At 43.7% G+C, this 27,328-nt stretch overlaps 3 protein-coding genes across 4 annotated transcripts in view; 1 reads left to right on the top strand and 2 right to left on the bottom strand.

Moving 5' to 3' along the window:
- lmf2a (lipase maturation factor 2a) overlaps positions 1 to 27,328 on the bottom strand; it is a 141,639-nt gene that overhangs the window by 9,713 nt on the left and 104,598 nt on the right. The window lies entirely within an intron of this gene.
- LOC139201462 (zinc finger homeobox protein 3-like) lies at positions 1,508 to 16,153 on the bottom strand. Its single transcript, XM_070830788.1, has 10 exons — positions 14,485 to 16,153; positions 13,856 to 14,394; positions 13,469 to 13,682; positions 12,723 to 12,830; positions 12,461 to 12,597; positions 12,140 to 12,250; positions 10,470 to 10,626; positions 5,489 to 10,308; positions 4,684 to 5,349; positions 1,508 to 4,545 (listed from the first exon to the last, which is right to left on the bottom strand). The coding sequence occupies exons 1-10, from the start codon at positions 16,151 to 16,153 to the stop codon at positions 4,429 to 4,431; spliced, it is 8,538 nt and encodes a 2,845-aa protein (XP_070686889.1). The 3' UTR covers positions 1,508 to 4,428.
- gtf3c6 (general transcription factor IIIC, polypeptide 6, alpha) lies at positions 24,402 to 27,291 on the top strand. 2 transcript variants are annotated; one of them, XM_070830774.1, is made up of 6 exons: positions 24,402 to 24,621; positions 25,160 to 25,240; positions 25,356 to 25,419; positions 25,865 to 25,909; positions 26,144 to 26,245; positions 26,447 to 27,291. In XM_070830774.1, the coding sequence occupies exons 1-6, from the start codon at positions 24,598 to 24,600 to the stop codon at positions 26,572 to 26,574; spliced, it is 444 nt and encodes a 147-aa protein (XP_070686875.1). In that variant the 5' UTR covers positions 24,402 to 24,597; the 3' UTR covers positions 26,575 to 27,291. The 2 variants fall into 2 exon arrangements, with proteins under 2 accessions (XP_070686875.1, XP_070686874.1); XM_070830773.1 differs by having other exon boundaries at positions 24,410 to 24,621; positions 26,144 to 26,251; positions 26,447 to 27,289.

The following is a 27,328-nucleotide window of genomic DNA, read 5'->3' as shown; positions in this document are numbered from 1 at the left end:
GCTATAGAAGACACCAAAGCAATCTTAAGGACACAGTTGGCAGTCGGTAGTGATGTTCACATTTTGAAAACTAGAATTAGATTGCAATTTTTTTGATTAAAAGAAGCAGTTGGTATTAATTTGGACATAGGTGTAATCTATCTGTGTACACACTGTGCCATGGACAGGCCTACACACAAACACACACACACTGATTGAAATGTATCTGATAGCACAGCGTTGCTTCAACTGAAGCTTTATCCAAAGAAGCAGAGCTGTGTCTAAACGTGCGAATGTATTTCAGCTCTGTCTCTTTAACTCAAGGCTCCACCACAGCACCATGCTTTGGGATTCATGCATAAACATGAGCTGGCCTTTCAGCTCTCTCCTCACATAACCAATCTAAATCTAAATGAGCCCCCACTACAGATACACCAGCAGGCAATGACATTACACCCCCCCACCCCCCCACCCCAGCCCAACCCCCTACCCTACCCTACCCTACTACCCCCAGCGACACATATACACCAGCAGGCAATAATTTCACGCCATCCCTCAAAGCTCCCCCCCACCTCCTCCTCTGCACACACTCGTACCCCCTTTTGCCGCAACCCCACCAGCTGCACAGTACTCATTTGATTAAGAGGGGGAGGACAGGGAGAAGGAGAAATGGTGGGGGATCACTTTATCAGGATGACTTTCTAAGATGGCTATCATCAGCTACGAAGCTATCTCAAGTCCTCTTCTGTGTTTACTTTGCCATTGTTCTCCCCATGTATGTTTATCTGTTACCTGCAAACCCAATCAGAAGTGTTTCACAGTGTTTCCTCTGTTGTCGCATTTATTTGTAATGGTTAAATGAATGGCTTGCTCCTTGAGAAGAAGGAGCAGGTAGAGCAGGCAGTTTGTGCTTGAGACTCTGAATGAATGGCACATTCTTGTAGTTTTACTTCTCTGGCAAGTTGTCTCATCTACCGCTGAGAAAAGTTTTCCTCAGAAAAGAACAAAATAATAAAATCTGCTCTATCAACCTATGCTGTGGTCTTTGAAATGTTGCATATGAAAATCTGCGTGTCCTAAATGTGCTGTAGTGTGCAATTTTCCTCCCCTCTCTCCCAGAGTCGTAAAACACATTATCATCAGGAGCAGCAGCAGAAGCAGCAGTGTAATTCATCCGAGGTCGTTAATATTCATCATATCATTTAGTCACAAAGGAAACTCATCTGGCTGAATGTCACAGATGTAATTAATGAAGTGACCCCAGAGGTCATGGCTCCATTCACCAAACGCTTTCCACACACTGCTGTGTTACACCCACACACACACACACACACACACATACACACGGTTGCACATCAAAAGCCTCCCAGCCAGACACACACCACCACAGAACACACAACCTGGAATATGAAACACATATAACAGGCAGACACCCTCGCATACCACAACATTCACAAAATGGCTTCTCTCGGTGAGACCAAAGGGATGAGACCAGAGCATGCACCAAAGCAGACTTTATTTAGCTCAGTGGAGTATGGGAAGGGAAAGGAAGAGAAACACACACCAGTAGGGGAGAACTGGGGGAGGGAGAGTATAGAGACACACTAAACCACTGGAGCAGGACATAAGGACAGGTGCACATCACAGGTATCTTTTTGGTCATCACTATGGCAACAACATATCCAGGAAAAAAATGAAAAGAATAGTTTTACCTACAGTCAGGACAACAGAGTCCCTTCACCATAGAGGACCTCAATATGTACATCTTACAGTCACTAAGATCAAGAGAATACGAGAGAAATGAAATTTAAAATAATCAGTATACAAAAAAACTGCCTTTGTGGTATTTGGAATGCACATTTCTGTACAGAAGAAAGCTCATTGGTATTGTCGTAAACATTGGTTAGTTTAAGAACAAAACATGACATGTTAGTCAGTCCACATCCTTTGGAAAGTTGGCTGTGTGCCAGTCTGAGTTCAGCAAAGCTTTTTCAGCTGGACATATGGACTAGAGACAATGCAACACAGAAAGACTGACAACATACCAGTGGAAGGTTTGGGGCTGAACTCCTTCAAATAGCTATGCAGTATCTCCATAAGTATTGAGAAGTTAATGCCCCAAGCAGGTTTCTCTGAAACTGGAAGCTTGAAAAAATATTTCTGGTATTATGAAAGCCATTTTTATCTTCTGAGTAGGGGTAATTAATAGATTAGGATACTGAAAAACAAACCTGATGGAATTGAGCCCCACATATCCATTTGTTTTCAACAGAATAACAGAGGAGCAGTTTATCAACAGCATCACAGGTATCATTACAGTTTGTAGTCATTAAAGCCTAGTAGTAAAGCGATCAGAGCATGCATCTTTCTACAGTATCGTTAGAAACTACAGTACATTAGCAGCAAACTGGACATCCTTAAGGGCTGACGTTCAACACTATGGTAAAAAAAGAAAGAAAAATAAACTGCAACATTTCTCAAGAGAAGTAAAACTCTTTAACCGCTATAATACAGACTGCCATGGCTCTAGTTTGGGGTTTTGGTTACAGTCTCCAGTGTGCTTATGAGAGGCAGAAAACAGTAGCTTAGATATAGGGACTCCTTCCTTCTTTAAAAACAGCAATACATCGTCAAGTAAACAGTAGCGCTTATTTTTGTAGGTCATATGGTTAAAGTATTATCACGTCTTTGGATTTTTGTCTTAAAGCATTAATTATTGTTTAGCTATTATTGTTATATTATCATTATTACAGTTAGAATAAGGACTGGTTGCAAATGAACACAAAGAAAGGTAGAGAGAGAAGAGGAAAGTAGGTAGGGAGGGAGAAAGAGGGAAAATAAATTAAGTGTACAAAAATAACATCAATAACATCCGCAGTTTTTCTCAGCTTTGCGCAGTAGCACCCTTTCTGTAAGCGGAAAAGGGAGCTATGTCTCACTCATCCAATGAAGTCTTGAGTCAACCATACAAAAGCTAAATACTGTACATTTACCCCTCACACTATTAAACACTTTAGTTTCAATAAGGTTTTTTTTGTAACAATCTATTACTCAGAGGTGAAAAGCTCAGATCTTTGAAATACACAGATGTTTTTGTAGATATCTTTTAATACTTAGTCCAAGGTTAAACCATACCTCTTCTGTTTTAAAAACAGAAAAGTACAATATTAAGATCACATTTGAAGTGGAGCCATGTTGAGCTGTTGACCTGAGCATAGAAAGCTTTACATTAATCACATAACATTGGTCAGCCATTGGTATATTCAAATAGAACGGAAAGGCAGTAGGTCACCTTGCCTGAACATATCAAAGCTGTCATAATCTTTTTCATAATCATGACACTATTATATCGAAGCAAGACAGTTTATCTCAATCCATATGATTTATATTAAGAAACTATTACTAAACACACACAATGTAAATTTGAGTTTGGTTAAAGTTTTCATATACAGTATAATGGTTGAGTGCTATAAAAAATAGTTCGCCCCTTTTGAGACAAACTGGCCTTTACGTTCTGTGCTATTTGGGCTGTTATCCACTAAAGGAACATAGAAGGTGTACATGTACAACAGAAGACTCATCATTGGCTTGTGGAGGGTGAAGCTGCATTCTAGCACCGTATCAGTCTATTGGTACTCCGCTTACCTATGCAAGCTGCAGATCTCACCCATTCACCGTACAGACGTCAGCTCTGCAGTTTGTTATTGAAAACAAACATGTTGAAACTAAATCCACAGACATGTAAAATTTTGGTTACGAGCTTTGGAATCTGAGTCAGTCTTTACAAAAGCTCTATGCGAATACCTCCGTCTATTTCAAGGACATTTTTCCATTTTTTTCCCCCATCGTCATCGTCATCTTCTTCCACTGTTAACTGCTTTGTTTTTCTTCAAGTTTATCTTTTGGAGCTCTCTATTTACACTAAAATCTCTTTGACATTTTCTTTTCCAGTCTCTTACAGACTGGCACTACATGCTACACAGCTAGTCATCTAGCACTGTCTGGTGGAGGGCCCACTGTGAGTCTGTCATGCAGACTGAGAGGTAGACTGCAGGTCTAACTGGGCAGTGAGGTCACATACTTGGAGAATGCTCTTTGGCCTCTGTGGCATCTGGTTGGTTTTATCAAGGTGGTGTTTGGTTGTCGTAAGGTGTCTGAAGGAGTAAGGAGAGGAGCTCTTTTCAACAAGAAAGCACAGACCAGGAAAGAGTTTAAGAACAATATGAAAAGAGAAAAGCTGTGGTTGAGAGGACTTGGTTTGGGCTCTCTCCTACTTTCAGTTGGGAGAGTTTCTCTTTGGGCCACTGTGGCTCTGGATCTTTGGGGTGTTCATGTTACAGGTTTGGCAGCAAAGTGGACAGGGTATATGTTTAGAGGTCAACAGCAGGTGCAAGAGGGGGTTTAGGGAGAATGTAGTAAAAAGAAGCAAAAGGGCTGTAGTCTGCCTTTCTAAGCTCTGTCTCTCTCCCCTGCCCCTGCAGATAGCTCAGCCTGCTCTCTCTCTGCAGAGTCAGAGCTCAGGCTCCTGGCCCTCTTCTCCTTCGCTCTGGCATTCTGGAACCACACCTGCAAAAAGATTTATATGAATAAATATGAGCTATTAGCCTTAAAATACACAATTGTTCTTAAAAATACAAATTTCCAATCTTTCATAAATGCAGATCAAACTGAATTTTCTCACTTAGGAATATTTTAAACATTTACCTGCACGACGCGGTGAGGCAGTCCCAACTCTTGCCCCAGTGCCTCACACTCATGTCGGTTGGGGTTACGGTGGCTCCTGTAGAAGTCTCTGAGCTGGAGAACCTGGAAGTGGGTCATCTGTGTCCTTTGGCGCTGCTGCTGATGGTGGTGCTGCTGCAGAGTTTGCATCTCACCCCAGTCTGAGCTTGGACCCCCAGATCCCTCAGGACTAGGAGAACCTTGGCCAGCCATACTGGAACCTTCCTCACACGGGTACTCCTCATCATCTTCCTCATAGTCATCATCCTCCTCTGGGTTGTTCAGATCAGTGGTTGAAGACAAAGAGGTCACAGGTGGCTTCACAGTTAACTCTTTGTTGCTGATGACAAAGCCATGGTTTGGCATAAGGCTGGACGAGATAGATGGGCCTGGTCTGTCCATGAGAGATGACACAGCCAATCCAATCTGCCCATTGGATCCATTGCTCATCGACAAGTTGTAGCCTGCTCTTTCAGCCTCAGCCCAATGACGTGACCTCATATGGGCATCCAGGGCACTCTTTACTTTGAAGAGAGCCCTGCAGAATGGGCAGCGCAGGTGGTTGAAACCCAAGCTGAAACTGGATCCTGGCCCCATTGACCGGAACTGTCCTTTTCTCTCTCTGGCTCGAGTATTCTGAAACCACACCTGTGAAGGAAAGACAAGTAGGTTTTAAAATTTGAGATACACAAAAGCATGAAGTCCCTTTCCAACCCTGCTTTCTGTGCCCCTCTCTCAAAAAACATTACATTCACAGACATTCAAACACAAGGAACATTCATATTACCTGAACCACACGTCTTGTGAGGCCTACATCACGTGCAATGCTTTCCAGGACTCCTCTGGTGGGGTTAGAGTCCATGCTGTAGCGCTGATACAACACTTCAAGCTGTTCTGGGGTAATGGTGGTTCTCTGACGTTTGTCCCTTCGGTGCTCCTCCTCAATCTCTCTACTGCCCCTTTGACCTTCAAAAGTGGTCTCTGATGTAAGTTTTGAATTCTGCTTCATGGATGTCAGGGAACTATTAGAGAGGCTGTTCAGAGTGTTACACGAGTGATCAGTGAGTGTGTTCTTCATTTGTATACTGTTTAAGTGTGAAATCATAGAATGTGTGGGATTAGGGTGCATCTGGGACATGGCGCCCGAAAGCATTTGGCTGGCCATCAGGGTGTGGTTGGGGTGAAGCATCATGTAAGGCATAGTTCGGTCTGTGAAGCCAGAGTGGAGAAATTGGACCTGGGACTGAGCTGCCAGGAGGTGTCTGGTCTGGTGCTCCTGCCACAGCTGGAATGATGACAAGGACACTGGGCAGATACTGCACTGGAACTGAGCCTGGTTTGGTGGTTGGAGCTGGTTTTTCGGTTGGGTTTCAATGGATAGGCCAGAGGTGGCATCAGGCAGCCGAGTTTGGCTCGTTTCAGACTCAGGAGCAGCAGTAGGGCTTGGTGTTGTATCGCCAGGCTTTTCAACAGCTTGATCAGAAGGAGGGCTGTGAGTATGCCCCTGGCTGGACTGAGACAAGGGCAGGATTGTGGCTGCTGTTTTTTGTGAAGAGGAGGAAGAGCAAGGCTGGGGTCTTTCTGGAGTACTTTCTAGCTGTACACTGTACTCAGGTTGTGGAGAGGATCCTGTTTTAATGGCCTGAACAATTTCCTTACACTGGATATCTGCACCTGAAATTCCATTTTGAGTTTGAACAAGAGCTGGGCTCTTGCTAGCCACAGGAGAGCTTTTTTTGTCTTCTTGTTTCTTAGTAACAGGTGTTGGTTCACCTTTGGCTGTTAGACGCTCACTTTCTATGCAGTGAGAAGAAGAAGAATCAAGGACAGGTGAGTCAGGGTGGGTGTAGTACTCATAAGTCAGATCCATCGAGTTTTCATTCTGAGATTCACCTTGTCCTTCATCCCCACTGTTATCCTCATTATCATCATCCTTGTAGCACCTATTTCTCTCCCTCTGCATGTTGTCAACCTGGTTCTTCCCCTCTACTCCATCATCTGTCCCCCTGTCTTGATTTTTGCGGGCTCTCTGTCTGGCATTTTGAAACCATACAACAATGACTCTGTTAGGGAGAGACAACAGAGCAGACAACCTGTCATATTCTTCCTCTCTGGGGTAGGGAGTGGTTTCAAACATGCTCTGCAGGGCCTCCAGCTGTTGCTCTGTGAAGCGGGTTCGGGAAGAGCGTCGGCCCCTATAGGGCTCTCCTCTCTGGGGGTCCGTTGTCTGGGGCTGTGGTGAGGTGTTGGCTGGAAGGCCCGGTGACAGTGAACATGGTGAAGTTGTCAGAGGCTGGGCTTGTGATGCTTCCTCTCTGGACTCCTCCAGGGCTATGGTTGGGGGGTTATTAAAATTGTAAGGGGAATCCTTGTCTCGCTGGCGCTCTTTAAATAGGGTGTTGCGGAACCAGTGTTTGATGACTTTATGAGGCAGACCAGACAGACCAGACATCTTGTTGATCCCTTCATCACTGGGGAGGCTGTTAATATCAAAATGTTTCTTCAAAATTGTCAGTTGTTCCTCAGAGATTCGCGTTCGGGTTCTCTTACCCTGTTGTTCAAGTATTGTTGGGCTGACTTGGGGTTGCTGTCCTGTTTGGTTGGGGCTGGGTTGGGAAGGTTGACTCAGCAGTGCAGGACTGAGCTGTGGAGGCTGACCTTGCAAAGCTGGGCTAAGCTGGGGTTGCTGGGCTAGCAAAGCTGGACTAAGTTGTGGCTGTTGCCCTAGCAGTGCTGGGTTCAATTGAGATTGGTAGAGTTTGGCCAACTCAGGGTTAACACTTGAGTCTAACCAAGGTTGGGACTGAAGAGCCACAGACTGCATCATAACTGGAGAGAGGAGAGGTAGCTCCATGGGAAAATGAATGGGGGGTAGAGGAAGCTGAGACAAAGACAGTGGGGGTATAGGAAGCTGGGGCAAGGGAAGAGGAAGCATAGGTATTTTAGGTAAGGGAAGAGCTATGGGCGTAGCTAAGGATGTGGTTTGAGAAGCAGCTGAAGCAGACGTGCTTGGGATGGATGCCTCTTGTTGTGAAATACCTTGAGATTGAGTAGGATATGGAGGGGAAGAAGGTGCAGGTGTGGTTGGAGTTAGGTCTGTAGCCAGAGTGCTTGTTTTGGTTATGGGGTCTGAAGCTGTGAGTTCAGGTGAGGGTGCAAGGGTTTTAACTTGATGTTTTACTGGTTCCGGTGCTGGTTCTGATTCTGAGCACTGAGATGGGACTAGGGATGGACCTGGTGCTGGAGCTGGAGCTGCCACTGGAGCCACAGCTTGGGTGCAAGCAATCGGATTCTCTCCAGATTTAGGCTGTGTTAGGGGGTACATCTGGTCATATTGCAGTCTGTATTCCCTGGAAAACCTCTCCAGTGTAGCGGTAGGAAACAGCATCCTGTGAATGTACTCCTGGTGGGTTTTTAGAATCAAGGCATCTGAAAAAAGCTTGCCACAGTCTCTACACTTTTCTCCTCTGCCACAACATCCTTTCTCTTTATTCTGCTTTTTCCCTTCTGGTAAGCTTTCTATGCCTTCATTGCCTTCTTCTCCTTTGTTATCCTTGTTAGAGTCTTCAATTTTCACATCCTGTGGTCCACTAGACTCGTCTCCTTCCACCTCTAAGCACACCTCCATCTTTTTGATATCAGAGCACTCTTGTTTATCAGATATACGAGTTGACATCTGCTGCTGGTGTCTGTGTCTGCTTTGTATATATTGCAGTGCCAACTCATAGCCATAACTCTGTAGCAGGGATCTAAGAGGCTCCCCATTCACAGCAGCATAGGGCACTCTTGGAGGTGGACACTGCAATCCAAGAAGATTAAATGAGGATGAATCACTTTCCTCCTTCTGACTCTCACTTTTAACATTAGGAACAGGCATTTCTTCTTTTTCTTCCTCAAAACTGGAATCACTGTGTTCTCTCTCTGTCTGGGTGATGGAGGATCCACTGCAGCCAGCTTCAACCTTGGCTTCACTCTGCACATGATGTTTTGGTTGGCTATTATTTGAGTTTGAACTTTGTCTCTGTGTTTGTTTATCATCTATTTGGGGCAGAGGCTCTTTTTTATCCTCTGCCTTAACTTTTGGGATGAAGGTAGCAGATACTAACTGACTTAAATCTGGGCTCTTCACTGCTAACTCTGGGTTAATGGTCATGTCTCCTGACAGGTAAAAGGGCAGAAGAAGTTGCTGCTGCAGAGAGAGCAAGTTATCTGGTGACAAGGGGAAGTGTTGTTTAAGGAGATTCTCCGCCCCTAAGGGAAGGTGCTGTATCAACTGGGACTGAAGAAGAGCTGTGTGTTGTTGTAACTGAGCTTGGGCCTGGGCCTGAGCCTGGGCTAACTGCTGCTGTTGTATCAGCATTAGCTGGTTTCTTGATGCTAGAAGCTCTGCCACTCTCTTTTTAGCCTGCTGGCTGTCAGTTGGGTTAGAGAGAGGTGGCTTGGCCTCGGCTGACAGACCCAGGCCTAATTGCGAAGAAGCTGAAGAGCTTATTACATCTGGCTTCTTGGTGAAAGGCAAACTCTTGGATGTTTCTTCTCTGGTGGTAGCAGCCTGAGTAGCAGTGGTGGCGACTGACACTGGAGCAGCCACACTAGATACTGGTGTCTGTGGTGCTGAATTCTGAGCAGCACGAGCTCTAGTCTGATGAAGTACAGAGCGAAGATGTATGTCCAGTGTGGAACTCTGGCTATAGCCTACTCCACATAATCGACAGCGGTAGGGCCTAGGATCTGGGCCACGGGGAGCCTCAGGGGCAGCAACACCTGTGCCGGAGTCCTGCAGCGCACGTCTGGCCCGGTGGAGATGGGAGACAGAGTTATAGTGAACCAGAAGAATGGTTTTCTGGGTAAAGGATTCAGAGCATATGGTGCATTTATAGGGCCTGGTTGGATCCAGATAGCGATCCATTGTGGGGTTAGAGCTCTTCTTGACCAGAGAGCTGGAACTGGGTTCCGATATGATCTCCTCATGTGGCCCTTTTTCTGGCTCTGTTAATTCCTCCTCACCTCCATCAACTTCACCGACCATGTCCTTTTCTTTAAATCTGACTACTTCTTTTTGTTCCTCCTTTCCCCCCATGCCTATTGCTTCTTCCTCAATCTCCTCTTCCTCATCCTCTCCTGCTTCTTGACCCACTTGAGGTGACAAACTAAAATCTTGCTGAACTGAACTCTTCTTATGCTCCACGTATTGCCCAGTATGAGGCTGTAAGAGTGTAGTTTGCCCCTGTGTGTTGTCCAGCTGTGAGTGCGTGTTCTGCATGTGTCTCTGCAGGGCCTCCTGACTGCGGCATTGTCGAGAGCAGAGGGGGCACTCTGTCGCCGCCCTCATGGCATGGTACTGCCAGTGCAGCTGGAGCTTCTCCTGAGTGGGGAACGCCAGGCTGCACCTGCTGCAACGGAACCGGTAACCATGGCGATCAGAAAGGAGAGGGGGGTCGCCGAGTGGGGAGGTAGGCGGGGAAGAGGGGGGGATCTGAGTCGGGGACTGAGGAGCCAGTCTACCATTGGAAGGGTGAGTAGTGTTGTCTTCTAAGGGTGGGGTGAGTAGAGCTGTGACATCTTTGGGTGCGGCTACATCTCCCTCAGTGTTCTCTACTGAAATGCCTGCAAAATGCACAAGGTGAATTTAGAATTATTTTACCCTAACATTAGGCCAACATGACAATCTGTTTTGAGTGAATGACTGTGGCATGGTTTGGTATTTATGATTCATTATTTTTAATTATTATCTAAATTGTGACCAATTTTATCTTTTTTGTACCAACCTTTGTTTTTCTGTGAATCAGTTGAGGCAGTGGAGTCAGCAGTATGAGAACAATTTGCATTGTTGGTGTTTTTATTTTTCTCAGCATCATCTGTGCACAATTCTGTCTGTGGTTCCATCTGCAGCGGAGGCTGTGGTTGGTCCACGGGTGGCTTGACCTGGAAGAAAAAAAAATGTGATAGTGTGTCAGTTTTATTTTTTTGTTTTTATTGCCAGTTACACTCAGTGTTATTTTACCAATTCAGACTAATAGAAAGATATAGAGAGATATTACCATATTTTCTTAATCCAACATTATGAATAAAACATGTTTAATTGTACAGCATAATAGCAAGCAAATATCATGATGTATAAACATGAAGTGCCTGCACACCATGTCCTAATATCATAAAACATTAAAGTGTGCATCTGTAAGTATAGCATTAAATCCTGCACCTGCCTGCACAGCAGCATAGACAGCAAGGCACATCAATTTGGTAATAAGTGTATATGGTTGAGATATGTGGGTCTGCCCTTCAGTTCCTACAACACCCTCAAACACGCCCCAAGGGTTTAATAAAACTTTACTGAGCTGAATAATGAATTTATTCAAAATCATTCTTTATATAGAAAACCTCCAACTCCACAGCTTCAAGCAAATACTATATCTATGCGAACAGCTAGCTACCCTAAGGAAAGGACGGACAGCTAAAAATGAGATTTACATGACAAGAGTTTTCTCTGCGTAACAGCTTCATAAGAGAGAGAGAGAGAAGAACAACCACACACACGCACGCACACACACACACACACAGCAGAGAAAACTGAAGGTCAGGCTTAATCTAGAGAGCGTAATTGGAAAGCAAGGTACATAATGGCCATCATCACCTCAGTCTGAATTAATGAACCTCAATTACTATCAGAGAGAGTAAGGGAGGGGTAGGAGGGGAAGGAGGGAGGACGATGGTGGGGGGGTAGGTAGTGTAGAATATGAAAAAGAGAGGGAGTAGGGAGAGGGAGGGAGGAAGTATGGGGCAATGAACAAAAAAAACTGCTTCGGAGAGAGTGAGTAAGGGAGGGGTAACGCATAAGAAATAGAGAGTGTGCTTGGGAGAGACAGAAAGGGAGGGGCAGGGAAAGAGATTGCTGAATAGGAATGATAGGGGTAGCTGGAGGGGGGAGAAAGGGACAGCAGAGGGGAGAAAGGGTGAAAAGCAGTCAGTCAAGTGGAGGCGAAGAGCGCAAGAGACAAAGGCCACTTAGCATACGGGCCAGGGAGATGGAGGATGGTGATGTGGATAGATGACCAGTCTTTGTTAGTTGGAGAGACACAGTAAAAAGCATGGGGGCCCCTTTTTAGCTTGACTGCACTTCTGGTAATAGAGGGCTACTTAAACATGCATTATAGAAAGACTGGCTTTTCCCTCACTCACTCAGTCAAACCCTCTCTCTTCCACTCTAAAAGACGCGCATACACATACACACAGAATGCACGGCTGCATCAAAGATGATAGCGGGGAGCTACTTAAACATGCATTAAAAAAAAAAGCGCTGCCTTTCTCTCTGGTGCCTTCTTAATGGAATTGTCTCCCTACATTTCACTCTCCCCCATCCCCCAACACTTTGCCTTCTCATTTTCTTTTGCTTCCCGACGAACACAAATACAACAAATACGCACTTGCATACACTTACTGTGCTGATGAGCTTGTCTACACAGTCCTGTGCCACACTGTGCACATGTGTGAGATGCTGTTGCAGGTGTTTGTATGGGACTTTAACCTGGCACAAAGGGCACTGGACAGTCTACAAGAGTGGAGAGAAGACAAGTGAGAAAAACGGCTCATGAAGTGTTGAATTAGAAAGCTGCAAGAAAGCATAGATGTGTATGAGTTTGCCGGAATACGCAAGCGGCCGTCTGATCACCACATCTAGAACTGCATTTATTGCGTCCATACCTACATCTCATCTTCACACGGACCTACTAAATTATTAAAGCGTGCGTCAACTGCTCACCTGCTGGTTCTCATTTTGCTGGTGTATTCTGGGGCGTTTGGTTGAGATGGAGTTTTCCATTTCCTCGCATCCAGAGGATGGGCGCTTGACTGAGGGCAATGACTCCCTCTTTTCCCTTTCTTCCACGCTAGCTTGTTCTTCAGGTAAAAATATATACAAACATGTGAATAGATATTCAATATGTGCGTAACATATTATCAAAATCATTTGACTTGACTATAATATATTGTAGAATGTGTTGATTTTGAAAAAGCAGCCATACCTGTCTGCTCAGAAATCTGCTTCGCCCCCAAGTTACATGTGTCTTTGGTTGTGTCCAAAGGACCAGCGGTGGTCTCACTGGAAGTTTCCATATCCTCACTGAACTCTCCTGGGAGGGGACAAGACAAATAATTATGTTACACAAACATTGTGCTTCATACAATATGTTCTCGCAAACTACCAGGCTAATTGTAATTTATATTATTCTCTAGGTAGCATCCTTCAAAAAGACAAATGTTTTTGGACTACACTTCATTCTTCTTGCTTTCCCCCCCATACTCTATTGATCAAGTATTGATTCCCCATTAGATTCTCCTCAGAGGTGGAGTCGAGGTAATATGGATTTACAACACATCAGTTCACCTCGATAAGTCTTAATTTGCACATTGACAAATCACAGAATACACTTAATTCACAACTGAAGTGCCGAGATTTTAAGTCTTGTGACACAATGTAAATTCAGTGTTTCATCTTGAACAGACTGCAGACTGGTGACGAGCCGCCACCTCCCCCATTCGTCCGGGGCATTTGTATTGGTCCATTGATTAGCAGGTGCTAGTTAGCTGTTGTCAGGGGTTATTTGGGATATAACAAGGATGTGTATTGACTAATCAATTTACTTGATCAATATGTCAGCAACAACCATTACTCACTCTCACTCTTTTCATGTTAATCCCCTGTCTGTTCTGATGTCAGCAAGCACATGCAACATGAAATCAAACCCACGCACACTGGTCATATTCTCACCTGTGTCACCGTCAGAGCTTTTCCTGATGGTAAAAATGGCAGCCAGCTCCTCTCCGCCCATTGGCTGCAGCTGCAGTAGTCCTTCCCTCTGCTGATGGGTTGGGGTTTGACTGTGTTTGAGTACTTGGAGTTTAGAAGAGGAGGAGTGGTTGCATAGGAGACAATGGAACAGCCACGAACCTCCATCAACTTCACCATCATACTGCTGCAGGAACTAAAGAATTAGGTAGAAAGGAGAGCAAGCAAGAAAATTATTATGGTTAAACAACAAAGTAAGTACATCTAGTCTGATTATCATGAATTGCTGAATAAATTTCTGTTTAGAATGCTGCTCGCAGGCCCAAAGTAATAGGTGTTATTAGGTGTTATTATTGAGAGCGTACTGACTCTGTAAACCCGGACGCTGGCCTCGTGGTGTGAACTGAGGGAATGTCCTCGTAGCTTCTCCAAACTGCTGGTCACGTAGTCACACAAGTTGCACCTCAGCTGGACGGGGTTGCCCTTAGCAATAAGAGCGGCCCCCTCCTGACCCCTGTTTCCACCCTCCTGGAGGTGAGCAGCAAGCTGGTAGCGGGTGCGGTGTCTGTCAGTCTGGCAGTGCAAGGAGAAGTTAGCCCTCAGTGGGGTGGTGTAGCCGCACAGCCTGCAGTGGCAGCCACCAGCGACCAGGGAGCACCACTCAGACTGGGGCAGAGAGCGAGGGGCATTCTGGTGCTGCTCCACAGACTCTAAGCTGTCAGAGGAAAAGCAGGAGCAGACAAGGCATTGAAACACACCCTGGGAGAGGGGTCCAGTGGGGGACATAGATGGGGCTGGAGGGGGAGACGGGGAGGGGGAGGGAGAAGGAGTCAGTGTAGACCCAAGGGTGACTGGCTGTTCTGCGACTTGTTGAGTGGTCAGTCGCATGTTCAAGGAGAGCTCGGCGCCTAAAACACAGAGACAAACCCTGTAAGACTTGACGCATTTTGCCAACTCTAATGTTAGATTACAGAGAGAGGATGTGACGCATGACTCACCTGTGTTTTGTAGGTGTTTAAGCTGCGGGGCAAGGCTCCTGCAGTGAGACAGATAGTAACCCCTCTGGAGCCGGAGCATGTTATGTGTGTGTTTCTCGCTGGTGGTGTGTATACGCAGGTTGCGGGCAATGCTGGTCTCATAGTCGCACACATCACACCGCCACCTCTTACCATGAGAGTGAGAGTGTGCAGGTGTTGTGAGCTTGCCGGGCTGGGCGGTAGGCGTGGGAATAGAGAGTGGGAGCTTGTATGCAGGCTCATCCAGTGTTTGACCATTGGAGGAGCTGCTATTGTTGCTAATGTGAGAAGCGTGCATGTGACCATTCGAGTGTCCCCCACTTTGAACGTTATTAAGGTGTTTATCCGACTGCATGTGTATGCTGAGGTTGCCTTTCGATGAGGTAGCATAGTCACACACCTCACAGCGGTAGGGCTTGTAGCCACAGGCGTAGGTTTCACCACGGGCCAAGCGAGGATGAGATTTCCCCGAACTGCAATATACACACATATCTCGTGTTGCAGCACCACACACACACTTTCCCCCGGAGGCGCCACAAACACACTGGCCTCCCGTCTCTGGATGTTTCTCTTTCATGTGGACTTGCAGTGTGTGCTGAGACTTGTAGTGCCAGTTACACTTGGGGCATTTCAGCGTCTTGCAGGAATTGCGTGAGTGCAGAATGGTCATGTGACTGGTCAGTGAATTAGGAGAGAGGTCTTGGTTGAGGTTTTTAAGGACAGCTTCTTTCTGTTCTCCTTCTTTGTCTCTCTCATCATCCACATCTGCATCTAGCTGGCTGTCATTTGGTTCTGGAGCTTTGGCACCATCTCCATTGGAAATGGAGTGAATAACCCCTGCCGGCCCATCATCCTCAGCAGGTGTACTGGCAGGCTCCATACCTGCCACTGGAAAAGCCAGAGTAGACTGCTGGGATTTAAAGCTCTGAGGAAACCCAGAAATCCAGCCCTGATCTCCCTTAATGTCTTTTACCTCTGTCTCGCTCAGCAGGGCAGAAGAGGAGGACGGACAAGTGAAGTGCTTTGGAGATGTGGAAAGAAAAGGGGAGGGCTTTGGAGAGGTGGAAAGAGTGGGGGAGGGCTTTGGAGAGGCGGCTATTTTGCTGTCGAGTGTGCCACTGGCCTTTGCAGTGCTGGAAGAAGAGCTGTGCTGGCTCTGTTGAGGTAATAAAGAACATTTGGATTTGGTTTGGCTTTGGTTTGAGATGGCCTCCTCCTCTTCCTTCTCCTCCTCTCCGCCTCTGCTGCTAAGGGCCGCTGGGAGGCCCCCTGTAACTGACGCCTCTCCCACACCTACATGCACCTCCCCTTCTTCCTTCATTTGCCCTGACAAATATCCCTCCCCGAAGTCTTCCTTCATCCCCTGCTTTTGACACGCTCCATTCTCCTGTGAATGTCGGCCTCCTTCTTTCTGCTCACCTCCCTGGGTCTCTTCTCTAGCCTGGGACCCCTCTGCGCCCTCCTCCTCCTGCTGCTGAGGCAGGGTCAGGGGCTCTTTGGCAGGGGCCATGGCTGAGGTATGAGAGGATGACCCCTGCTCAGGAATGACCGCCAGGGTCAGGAGAGGAAGAGATAAAGCCTGGGGACTGAGGTCAGCATCTCTCTCCTCTCCTCCCCCTCCATCCCCTCCTCCTCCCTCACCACTGTCCATACCAGAGGCTACAGCTGCCACGCATTACCACCCCACCTGTGAGTTTCAGATACAGAGAAAGAGAGGAAGAGAGTGAGACAGACAGGAGAAAAGAGGGGGGGGGGGAATTAGAAAAAGAGACACATGAGTCATGTAAATAATATTGCATAACAGTGAAGACCATTGATTACAATCCCTAGATAGCATCTGTTCAATACTGCCTTCACAGTGCGCAATACAGAGGCTGGTTACTCAGGGGTTAGCCTTAGCCCTTAATGGGAAAATCAATAGCATGAGCGCTAAACTAGGTAGAGGAATGCGGGTAAAGGCTACACAGGAGGTCTATAATATTCCTCGGGGGATAGGATTAAATAAAGAACTGAACGCTTCTGAGCTAAAGGGCTTCCACTAAATTGCCACACTTAGATAAAAGTGGATAAAAGAACAGTTTTTAAAGCCAGTGTATCCATATTTTTGCTGTGCATGATTACAGAGATATTATGTGAGGAAAGGGGATGTCTGTTTACCACGAGCCATTTTATGACACATAGTGCAAACAGAGGGAGTGAACACAATATAATAAACACCTGTATAATTTGATTTAGTCTTTGCGTGAAGCTCACACAATTTTCGTTGAGGTTTCAGACAGGTGTTAATTTAAATGTGTGGTCATTTTTGAAGCAATAGTCGGTGGTGTTACAGTGCACCGTTTTATATTTGAACCTCTCCTCATTGTGCGTGTATAACATTGTGTCCACCCCTTGTAAGTCCAATTGCGTGCACACTATAAACACACCCATGCACACAAACACTAAAGCAATGATGTACATTTAAATATATTTTTGTAATAAACTACAATAGTATGAATCATGCATTTATAGTCAATAATGGTGGAGTGATTACAACACAAACATTTTAATGCAAAGTTTAAAAATCTGCATATTTTACGACTGGTTTTCCCTGGCTTTTGAAATAATACAATTTTAATGAAACTACTTAAGAGCTATGACATTTTATTGTACATGAATGACCATAAACATTCAAGTTAATCATTAAAATGTCCAAAAATTGTGCAATGAGGTTTCACAAAGATTATGAATCACCAGCACAATAATGCATCTCAACAGAGACTTCCTAAAAAAAAAAAATTAATCTGGCCTCTCCACCTCTTCTGTTTCTGACTGACAGATGGATGCCAGATGAGCCAGATACATCTTTCTTTCTGTGCGTGTCCCACAATCTCATTACTGACCTTTTTTAATCAAGGAGAGACCTTAATGTACCCTTTCACCTTCTCCTTCAGCCAACCCCCTCCTCCTGCTCCTCCTTAAACAGCCTCTCTCCTCTAACCACCCCCTCTCCCCTCTCTGCACCTTAAAGATATATGGCTCATATCGGCACTCTGATAGTGCTTTAATGTACTGTGTTTATGTCACAGGCCACAGACCCTTGCCCACTGCAGCTGTCCACTGTCCCGCCGGATAGTGCTGAGGGGCTGAGCCTGCCTGCCAGCAGCTGAGAACAGTCTCTAATCTGATAAAGATTTTCATTTACACTGCAATCAATAACCTCGGTCTATCGGCAATGTAACTATTTATACAAACATTCCTGGCTCTCTATCGATCACAAGTGCGGGAAACCATCATTTAACAACGTGTGTGTACATCTCGGTCTGTGTGTGTGTTGATGTGTGTGCATCCTGTTGTGCACTGCAAACTGATTCTGATAATGTCAATTAACACACACACACAGAGAGATAGATACCTGTAATGTAACATGTCTATTAGAAGTGTTTGAAATTACAGATACACTGGACATTTTTGTTAATAGGTGTGCATGCTGCCCTGCAGATTTTGCAACATAAAATTGTGCTCAAACATCCAACAAAAAGTGTGTTCCCTGAATCTCTATCATAGGCTAGTGTGTGTGTCTCTCAGTGTGTGTCTAAGTGTGTGTGTGTGTGTTAAGAATAGAGAAAAAGGAGGGACAGGGGTGTGAAGGGGAGCGAGGAAGAGAGACAGAGAGAAGAGTTGTGTGGCTTTACTTTAGGAAAATGCATTTTGTTTCTCATTATAGGGCCTGGACAAAAAGCCTACAGTTGGACGAGGACAAATGCTGTTTTGAACAGAGCTGCTCTGCGTGAGGACCCAGCAGGACCACACATAACCAGCACCAGCCTCAAGGTAATGGCACCAAGCTGTATTCTGCGTTATTGTGGGCAGTTAGTGGAAACCGGACGGGCAGCGACTTGGAAGTTCACTCCCCGTCTCTGTCTGTGTTGTCAAGCCACTGACCAACATTCAGCCTCCAGACTACTTCAGCCTTTGTTTACACTGGACCGCGCCGTACCACACTCCGATCCGGCTAAACCGAGAGTGATCGCGTTCAGTATCCAGTAACAGGTGACTCAAAGCACAAGCAGATCAACAAAAGCTTGATTTGTGCGAATTACAGGCTGCACTGTCCAAACACCCCCTCCTCCCCACCGCCGGGTTGCTTCCTCCTAGGTCCCTTTAATATCGTAAACAAATGGCAGACTTACATTTCTGCAGCGGCTCTGGTACAAAGCTCCGTACGCTGAATGTGTAGTAGTCCAGAAAACAATCGTATAGAGAGCCCACTCATTCCTTATGAATGATCCTCTGCGTTTTTACGGAGCCAGGAGGAAAAAAAACGGGGAGAGGGAGAGAGAGAGCAGCGGGGTCCAAGTTGTTACCAAACAACAGTGTAATTAAAGCTACATATAGGCTGTAGTAAACAGAAGATGGGGGACGGAGGGGTTTGTGCGAGCTCCAGAGGTAGAATGAGTTCTGATCACTGTGGGGGAAAAACACTTGGCTCTTTATTCCTGCTAATTAGTTTCCTTCAAAAAATGGCTGAGATTACGCCCAGTGCGCATGTGCGTAATTGCGCAGACACCGCTAATTAGCCCGTTTGGATCAATAGGATTCCGCGAGAGAGAGAAAGAGAGAGAGGGAGGGTGGAGAGAGGGAGGAAAGGGGAGAGGCTACAGGGGACGTATAGAGAAGACAAGGAGAAGAAAATGTGTTTTAAAAAGTACGAAACGTTGAATATTGATTTCAAATAGAATATTATGGCTGGAAAATCCCAATAACGTATTTTAGGCGGATTTCCCAGCTGTTCTAAAGATGTAGAGAGACAACAATGTTGCAGAAAATCTCAATATAACACCAAAAAATACTTACTAAAATACCACAAAATATAATATTGTCGAAATAAAGCAAATATTGACATGAACAGACACGTTTATTTCCAATAGGCTTTTTGGAGAAATATGGTGATGCCAGAAAATGCGACACTGTCACCGTGACTCACTGTTGAGGACTAGATATTATTAAGCACACTGCAAGGCCCTGGAGGATTATCCTAGGAATATTATACTGACATTTTACTTGAGATAAAACACGGGTTAGACGATCAAATGTAGGCATTATGTGCGGGACTTAAATCGCATTATTTTCATGAAATATTTATATTTCTGTGTGATAGCCCACTCGCTTTGGAAAAGTTGTAGCCTGTAATCGCAAGATTTGAGCAGACAAATATTCACGTCTAAGCGATGATCTAAAAAAAAAAAAAGAATGCTCACAACAAAAAGAAGAAAAGCCTCGTCTATACATGCTTGAATATGAAACGAGACATTGAACCTCGGATTGTTTTTGGACCCAGGCTGCAGGTCTGGGTTTTCATTTGTTTGCTGGTTAATTTTCTCACTTTGGAAAACAACAACAAAAAATATATATATATTTAAGCCTAAATTGATGTGTCCATGCCTACGTTTGCCATCACAGAAGACCTTTAGCTTTTTTCCTGCTGCCGTCCCATCCTCACCACTCGACTCTATTGTTATGATAATACTATTGTGGATTTCACGCTGGATGTGCAATCTGTCGATCGTCCATATTTTAGAAGGTGAAAACTGCATTTATTTGTAAGATCAAGTATCTGTGTTCTTTATTAGGGTTTGATTGTCAAAGTTGACCTTATTTAACAATTGTAAATACACATTTAGAAAAGGTATGAAAGGCTACAATATTACAGTAAAAAGTCCCATTGGAAAAAATGCTATGAATATCATAGGCCCAGTATTACCGCAGAAGGTAAAAAAGGCGACAGTAATTACTGCTGTAAGGTTACTATCAGCTCAGTGTTGCGTGAAAACAACCGCAATACAAGGCCATATCGGAAAACTGCATGAATATTAATGATATTTCGTTATTTTGGTTTTGAGTGCACTGACATTTTGATTTTGGTTTGTCTTGGCTTGATTTCATGATTTTCTTGCGGTCGTGCAGCCACGAATGTGTGCAGAGTCCATGAATTGGCCATTGGATGAAGTGCCAAATGATCTGACCCACGTTTGAAGAACATCCAATAATTATTTTACGATTTGAAAACGTTTACAGTGTCTGTCTGTCTGTCTGTCTGGCACATGCCACCAAGCAAAGACTGCAGGTTATCACAAACATAAATCAGAGACTGTTCTGGTCCTTTTATGTCTACATGGGGATTTTCTGTTGTTGTTATGGCTGCAGCTTGAACGGTGACAAATTTTATGTAATTTTTATGAGCAAAAGACAATGACAGTGAATGGCGATATAGTTTAACGTTGGCCCATATCGCAAGGTGTGTGTGTGTGTGTGTGTGTGTGTGTGTGTGTGTGTGTGTGTGTGTGTGTGTATGTATGTGTGTGTGCGAGAGACAGAGAAAGAGAAAGAAAGAGAGAGGCAGTGATCAGCAAAGTGCGTCGTGCGTTTATGGGCTTAAATACAAAGAAAAATATTCAAAAATGTAATTGAGGATAAAGAAATATGAGGATCTGTTGTCTGAGAATGTTCATCCTTACATATGCATATGATTTTAAACTACAGTGTGTTATCAATGTATCAAATGTGTGCTACTTTTCTACATGTGAAACAATAACCTGTAATATACTGGTTCAGAGCATTTTGCTTTGATTTTAAATCAATTATGCAGCTCAATGATCTGAATTTCATCATAAACAAATAATCTTTTACACTATTGTGCTTTGACACAATGATATAAATATTTCAAATGAACCCTGATATTATTTGCATCGCTGGTTTTTGATATAATTTTTTCATTTGTTTTTGAATTTGCGATTGCGTTTTATTGGCCACATTTTAAACAATGAAAAAGCAGGTGAACACACACACACACACACACACACACATTTGTTGTCTGTGTTAGTGTGCGAAGACTGTGTCATGTGCTGTATGGCTGTGGTTTACATTAATATACACAGAAATGTACAGTCCTCTTTAAAGCAGTCCTCAGATAAAGTACAATAGAATAATTGTCGTGATAGGTTTGAATTTACACCTTGACAAAGTTCAGCACGGATATGAGAGCAGACGCTCTCCCTGACTGGCACTGCAAGTTCATTTCCGTAGTGATAAATATAGATTTTTAATATTTGACCAATATTAAAGATCTCATGCGAGTATACATTAACATTTACAATTTACACACACTCTTGCATACACACTAAAGAATGCACGGGCCGCACTGTAAAAGGTGCCATACTTTCATGCCCTCAGGTGTATGCCAGGGGTTGTTGTTTTCAGTGTAATATATAGTTAGCCCTTCCACCAATTTACCCTGTCAGCGCTAATGGGGCAATTAACCACTGTGATACCCCCCAGGCGGAGGGAGAGCCAAAAGCTCCCCAACTCCAAACTTGTCTTTATGACATTTATATGACAAAATGTGGGGGAAGCTGGGGACCCATCTGACACCTTGGAGGGTCCTTAATGTCACTCCCTCCCTTGCCCCCGCCCCTTTCTGCCCCAGGGTATGGCATTGAGCAGGAAGTGTAATACATCAAGTGCAGGAGGCGCTCAGGCCTCGTCCAGGAGGGAGAAAACTTTACTATATCCAAGGCTTCAATGGGGCAAACTCTAATTTACATGTCTGCCTGATTATGAATGTAAACTGTCCTTTATAGTAAGCCACACACACACAGACACACTTCTAGCTAATGTGCTCCAACTTGACCTCTCCCTTCATTTAGGCCTTTTTCGTTGTCTATAAGTCCCTCTATCTTTGTCTCTGCTCACATTCCCCCTGTCCTTCTTACATCCCCAAGGAGGTAATAACCTCCCTAGCAAGTGCTTCCCCTTGAGCCGTTGTCATAGTAACTTGTGGGCTGGTCGACATGACAACCCCACCATGGTCCAGAGATAGATGATAGGCCAGAAACGGGGAGGGAGAAGGCACATGGGGGATTTGCACCCCCTTTAATTTGGTTTGCCTGATTCTGATTCAAAATGTTTTTTCTTTTCTCTCTCCGAGGGTGAGGCTCATTCAGCGTCAGCCTGCTTTACATTCATACAGCCCGCAAACACTGTCGGCCTCCGCGCAACTCCATTAAACCGTTACCTGCGCGGCTTTGAAGCACCTGGATGGACATTGTTGAGGGAGACGACAATATTTCTCAACCTTGTTCTACAGCCCCATTGATGCTAAAAATCAATTAGAAAAAAAATACAACTGAATTAAATGTTGCGCTGTCTTCTTTTTCCACATCCCTACAACAGACTGAAACCAGTAGTCACCTGCATGTTTTTACACTTTGTATTTTTGGGGCATTAAACAAAGACTCTCCTATTTGCTTATCATCAAATTTATTAGGAGGAAATGCCAATATTTGAAAGCACAGGAGCATAAAAATACCTGACGTACTAAACCCCCGTCTTACCATACTCCATTTCCTAACTCTGAGGACAGAACTGTAACTGTCCCGGCACCATTTTATTGATTTTTTTTTTATACCACGAGTGAAACAGGTTCAGTATTACGGAAATTCACTCCAGCAGACTGTAGAACTCTTTGGAAAAGGATTCATGACTCCTTCTCAAACAAAATGCAAAAATGTAGATTTGAAATAGAAAAAGGAGGTTTGCACAAATACAGTTCACCGTCTTTCAATTACTGTCCTGTTCTTCATAATGAGCCGGTAGGATGGTCCTTCAAGTGTCCTGACTCAAAGTCCTGAGCGAGATGAGCTCCAAGGGTGGTGCCCCTCAGCTGACCCTGACCTCTGACCCCCTGTGTAAAGGGTAGCAGACAGAGAGAGATTTTTCCTATGAGGATCAAAGAGTACCAATATTATTCAGGACTATCAAATACATATTACTATTTATTTCAAATATATCAAACGCTTCATATACTGTGTCAAATATAGATATAATACTCTAGTCCTGAGGTAAGTATTTTAAGGCCAAAAACACATAAAACAAAACTGAGATAACGTAATGATAAATGAGTTAAAATCATTTCACAACTCATCCAAGACGACGGATTCTCTGGCTTTAAATCTTGTTCTCCCGGAACTGCAAAATGACATTTCTTTGATTTCAAATACGTATATATGTTGTCTGCTAAAATGCAATGGCGGCATCTAATTAAATACTGAAGATTTCCCCACGCTTTAATAAAACTCATAAAACCTCTTTCATGAATCGCAAGACATCTCTAGCTCATAAATCACATGTCCGTCAAATTCTGTTTTTAATTATTTTATTCATTGTACTTGCTTCATGGATAGAAATCATTTTGAGGTGGATTTTTGCGGTGTGTGTGTGTGTGTGTGTGTGTGTGTGAGTGAGTGTGTGTGTGTGTGTGTGTGTGTGTGTGTGTGTGTGTGTGTGTCAGAAATAGGTTTTTTTCAGGCACTGGCCAACCTCCTCCTCATGTCACAGTGACCATCAAGTTCACCTCTGAACAATAGATGCTGTTCTGGCAACGCAAAGCTGAGAAATCCCCACACCTACAGGTACAAGCTTTGGCTTTGTGCGTAATATTTTTCTCTCTTTGTGCTCTTTCATTCATCTCATCTGGCCTCCTGTTTGTGTTTCCTTTTTTTTTTTTTTTTGGATGTGTTTGATGTCTGTGCTTCTTTTAGTTTTTGTTGCCGCTGCCTTTGACGGATGAATTTCCCCTTGGGGATCAATAAAGTGTATCGTCTCATTTCATCTCATCTCATCTCATCACCTCAGCTATGGCCTGCTGCAGGAGAACATTAATAACATTAATGTTAGATGTAGATGAGCGTGCCTACAGGTAGCCAATATTTAGATCCAATCATACTTGACCATAAGTAGATTGAACAGATAGACAGATAGACAGATAGATAAATGGAGGGAGGGAGAATTGTTATTCACTCTGTTCCCAGTTCACATTAAATGGCTTTGCTGCAAAACATGCAAATAAAACTGAGCAACAGCGCCCCTCGACGGTTGCAGCCTCTAACTGAAAAAGGCAACAAAAACAAGAAAAGGCTTCCGGGACACCGTACATTCGCGGAAGTTGTCCAAAACATTATGTAGTAGAAAAGGATGCGAAAATCCTCTAAATAAAACTACAGCAAATCAGTCTCCACGTTAATTGTTATCACTACTGTTTATTCCAGGACTTTCAACATGGATGATGAGTGGGAAGAGGAGGTACGAAATACCATCAGCGTAACCTTACTGTCGTTTACAATATAGCGGTATTAACATTAGCGGCATGTTAGTATGGCTAACATGTTAGTTAGCTTAGCTTAGTTTAGCTTAGCTTATCTTAGGCTCCTGGTGGGTGCGAACTAACAAACTTATAAATTATTTGTCACATATGTGACAATATGTGGGGATTCTTGAATCCTTAATTTTGAATTCCTGAATCGTTGGGTCTCTCTCTTGATTAAAGGGTTTGGTCTAGACCTGCTCTTTATGGAAAGCGTCTTGAGATAACGCTGTTATGAATTGGCGCTATATAAATAAAGATTGGTTGACTTATATTAGTTGGAATACCTGAGAAAATACATTCATCCTCTGACTAAAATAAGTGTAGCACCACTGACAATGTAAACAGTTTACTGAATTACAATTATTTTAAGTTTTCACAGATGCTTTGACTGTTGTACCTCTTTATTTGTAGCGAGTGCAGTCGTTATGTACATGTCTGTATATTTGTTAATAAATCCCTCTGTGTCTCCTTCAGGAGCAGCTTGTTGTGGTGGAGCTCTCTGGTATAATCAACAATGACTTTATGTCCAAGTGTAGGGGCACATGCAAGATACTGGTGAGTTTCCGGTGTTCATTTTATGAAAATAGCAGAACCACTGTGCATGGCATCAACATCAATGTAGGTCTCTCAATGCAGCATTCACCTAATTTGTCTCGTCCGTGTTTCCCAGGATATTGACAGCGAGAAGCCCATGATGCAGGTTGGACAATACGTGTTTGCAGGGGAATATGAAGGTAAGAACCAAAGAAAAGCATAGAGATGACTTGTGTGGCTTAGCTGATGTGTGCCCGCTGTTAAAATATATCCCACTCATCTCCTTTCTCTCCTCTCAAAGCATGATGTCATGTTGGAAATGTAACTGTACACCATCCCCAAAGAGTCATTGTCTGACCTGAAACACTGTCACCACTGCCTGTGATTGAGCTCTATAATAGATTTTATCATTAAAAAGACTTTTGTGCTTTAATAACGAATGACCTGCTCTTTCAGTCTGATAGTCATGGAGTCAGTGGCATTTCTGTTGTCTTGTTTTTGCAATAGACCTCATGGACAAAGAGGTATTTTTTTAACGAGCATAGTTTGTCAGAATGGTGCACAAAAGTGCCTCAAAGAGCTCTATAACAGATTTTATCATTAAAAAGAACCAAAGTTTTATTTACTATCTTTTGATTTTCAAAGATGCTATGGGAACCTGTGTGCTGTTCGAGGAGGGACAGCAGAAAGGTAAGCACCCCCCCTCTCTTTATTTATATATGCAATTGGACACACCTTCTCATTCAGTGTTTTTTCTTTATTTTTATTATTTTCTACTGTGTGCGTGTGTGTGTTTAAGGGGTGTCAGACTTTTTATTTTTTTTTACATTTATTTTTATTATTGTTGTGTCTCATTTATGCTTCAGAATGTACTTCTTGCTTTCTTTTTGCTTATCGTCTTATTATTTTGACGTATATCTGTAGGAAAAGGCGACGCTGGTCCGGAGCTCAAGTACATGTGTCACACTGTGAAGAAACTAATGATGCAACGAATCTTCCTCACTGAGAAGAAAGAGGGTGAAACAAGTACGGGTGAGCCAAAACAGTTAAAGTCACCATGGTGCAAAATCTGTTCTCTTTCTTCTAGTACATTTCGTATAACTTGTGTTTTGTAACACACATTTTATTCAGTGTTGCGTTTAGGAGAAAGCTGCATAATATGAAATAGACTGAATTTTACACAACATTGTTAAAAACTGAAAATGCCTTTTTGTGCTGTCCCGGCAGGAGGTGGTGACAGTGGTGAACAGAGGGATACAACCTGTCTGTCCAGTCCAGAAGAAAATGCCAATGAACAGGAAGAGGCAGAAGAGGAAATGGATAATGCAGATTTGGAGGACTCAGCAGTGAGCTGAGATATGGAGGCTTTGCTATAATATGAACTCCTTGTACAAATGTAGAGACACCAGTGTTTGGCAGGCTGTGAAGAACTCTATGTCTGAAGAAGACATTTCAAAGACTGTTGGATTTATACAGTTAAGCAATAAAAAGGAAAACTATTACTGTGAATCTACTCTTCTTCGCTGAGCCTCAAAATCAGTGAATTTAATATTTAATACAGAACATAAATATGGTTACTGAAATGTGGAGGACACCCTCAGCGTAGCAGCAGGAGGTCCTGTTATTGTGCTTCTCTCACATCATTTTTTGTTTTTGTTTCCATTGATTGTGATGAATATTTAATCAGCAGAGGGGAAGAAATCAGATTGAAGATATAGCAGAGATATGTGCTCATTGGAGAACGAGCCATTTATGCATTTAAAGAAGTGAGGAGAGTACTTGACTTTAAAATGTAAAGTTCCAATTTTTCTGATTTGTCATAAATTGTTGTTTTATTTGCTTTGTCAGCACTCTTATGACTACTGATTCACAGTGTTAAAGCCAAAAGAAATAAAGGCTTTTGTTTGCTACTTAAATGAATTGGACTCATTGAAAACCTGCCATCTTTATTTTGTTGTTTAATTTCTGCTACAGGTGATGTGTGTGGATTTAGCATTTGATTACAGAGCAAAAGTCTGTCAATTAAGTTACATTCGTATTATGCTATTAAAAACTGTAGATGAATGAAATAAATAGCATTTCTACTGCAGTTCGTTGTGTTTTATCGTG

Source organism: Pempheris klunzingeri, chromosome 5, assembly GCF_042242105.1.
Source record: "Pempheris klunzingeri isolate RE-2024b chromosome 5, fPemKlu1.hap1, whole genome shotgun sequence".
NCBI lineage: Eukaryota > Metazoa > Chordata > Actinopteri > Acropomatiformes > Pempheridae > Pempheris > Pempheris klunzingeri.
This window is presented reverse-complemented; position numbering and strand designations above follow the sequence as displayed.

Excerpts from the sequence above, each read along its gene's own strand:
- LOC139201462 (XM_070830788.1), bottom strand. The coding sequence starts at position 16,153 with ATGGACAGTGGTGAGGGAGGAGGAGGGGATGGAGGGGGAGGAGAGGAG. Across the intron at positions 10,309-10,469 it reads TGATTCACAGAAAAACAAAG|GCATTTCAGTAGAGAACACT; the intron begins GTTGGTACAAAA and ends TGCATTTTGCAG. Across the intron at positions 5,350-5,488 it reads TCACAAGACGTGTGGTTCAG|GTGTGGTTTCAGAATACTCG; the intron begins GTAATATGAATG and ends TTTCCTTCACAG.
- gtf3c6 (XM_070830773.1), top strand. The coding sequence starts at position 24,598 with ATGGATGATGAGTGGGAAGAGGAG. Across the intron at positions 25,241-25,355 it reads GGGGCACATGCAAGATACTG|GATATTGACAGCGAGAAGCC; the intron begins GTGAGTTTCCGG and ends CGTGTTTCCCAG. Across the intron at positions 25,910-26,143 it reads CGAGGAGGGACAGCAGAAAG|GAAAAGGCGACGCTGGTCCG; the intron begins GTAAGCACCCCC and ends GTATATCTGTAG.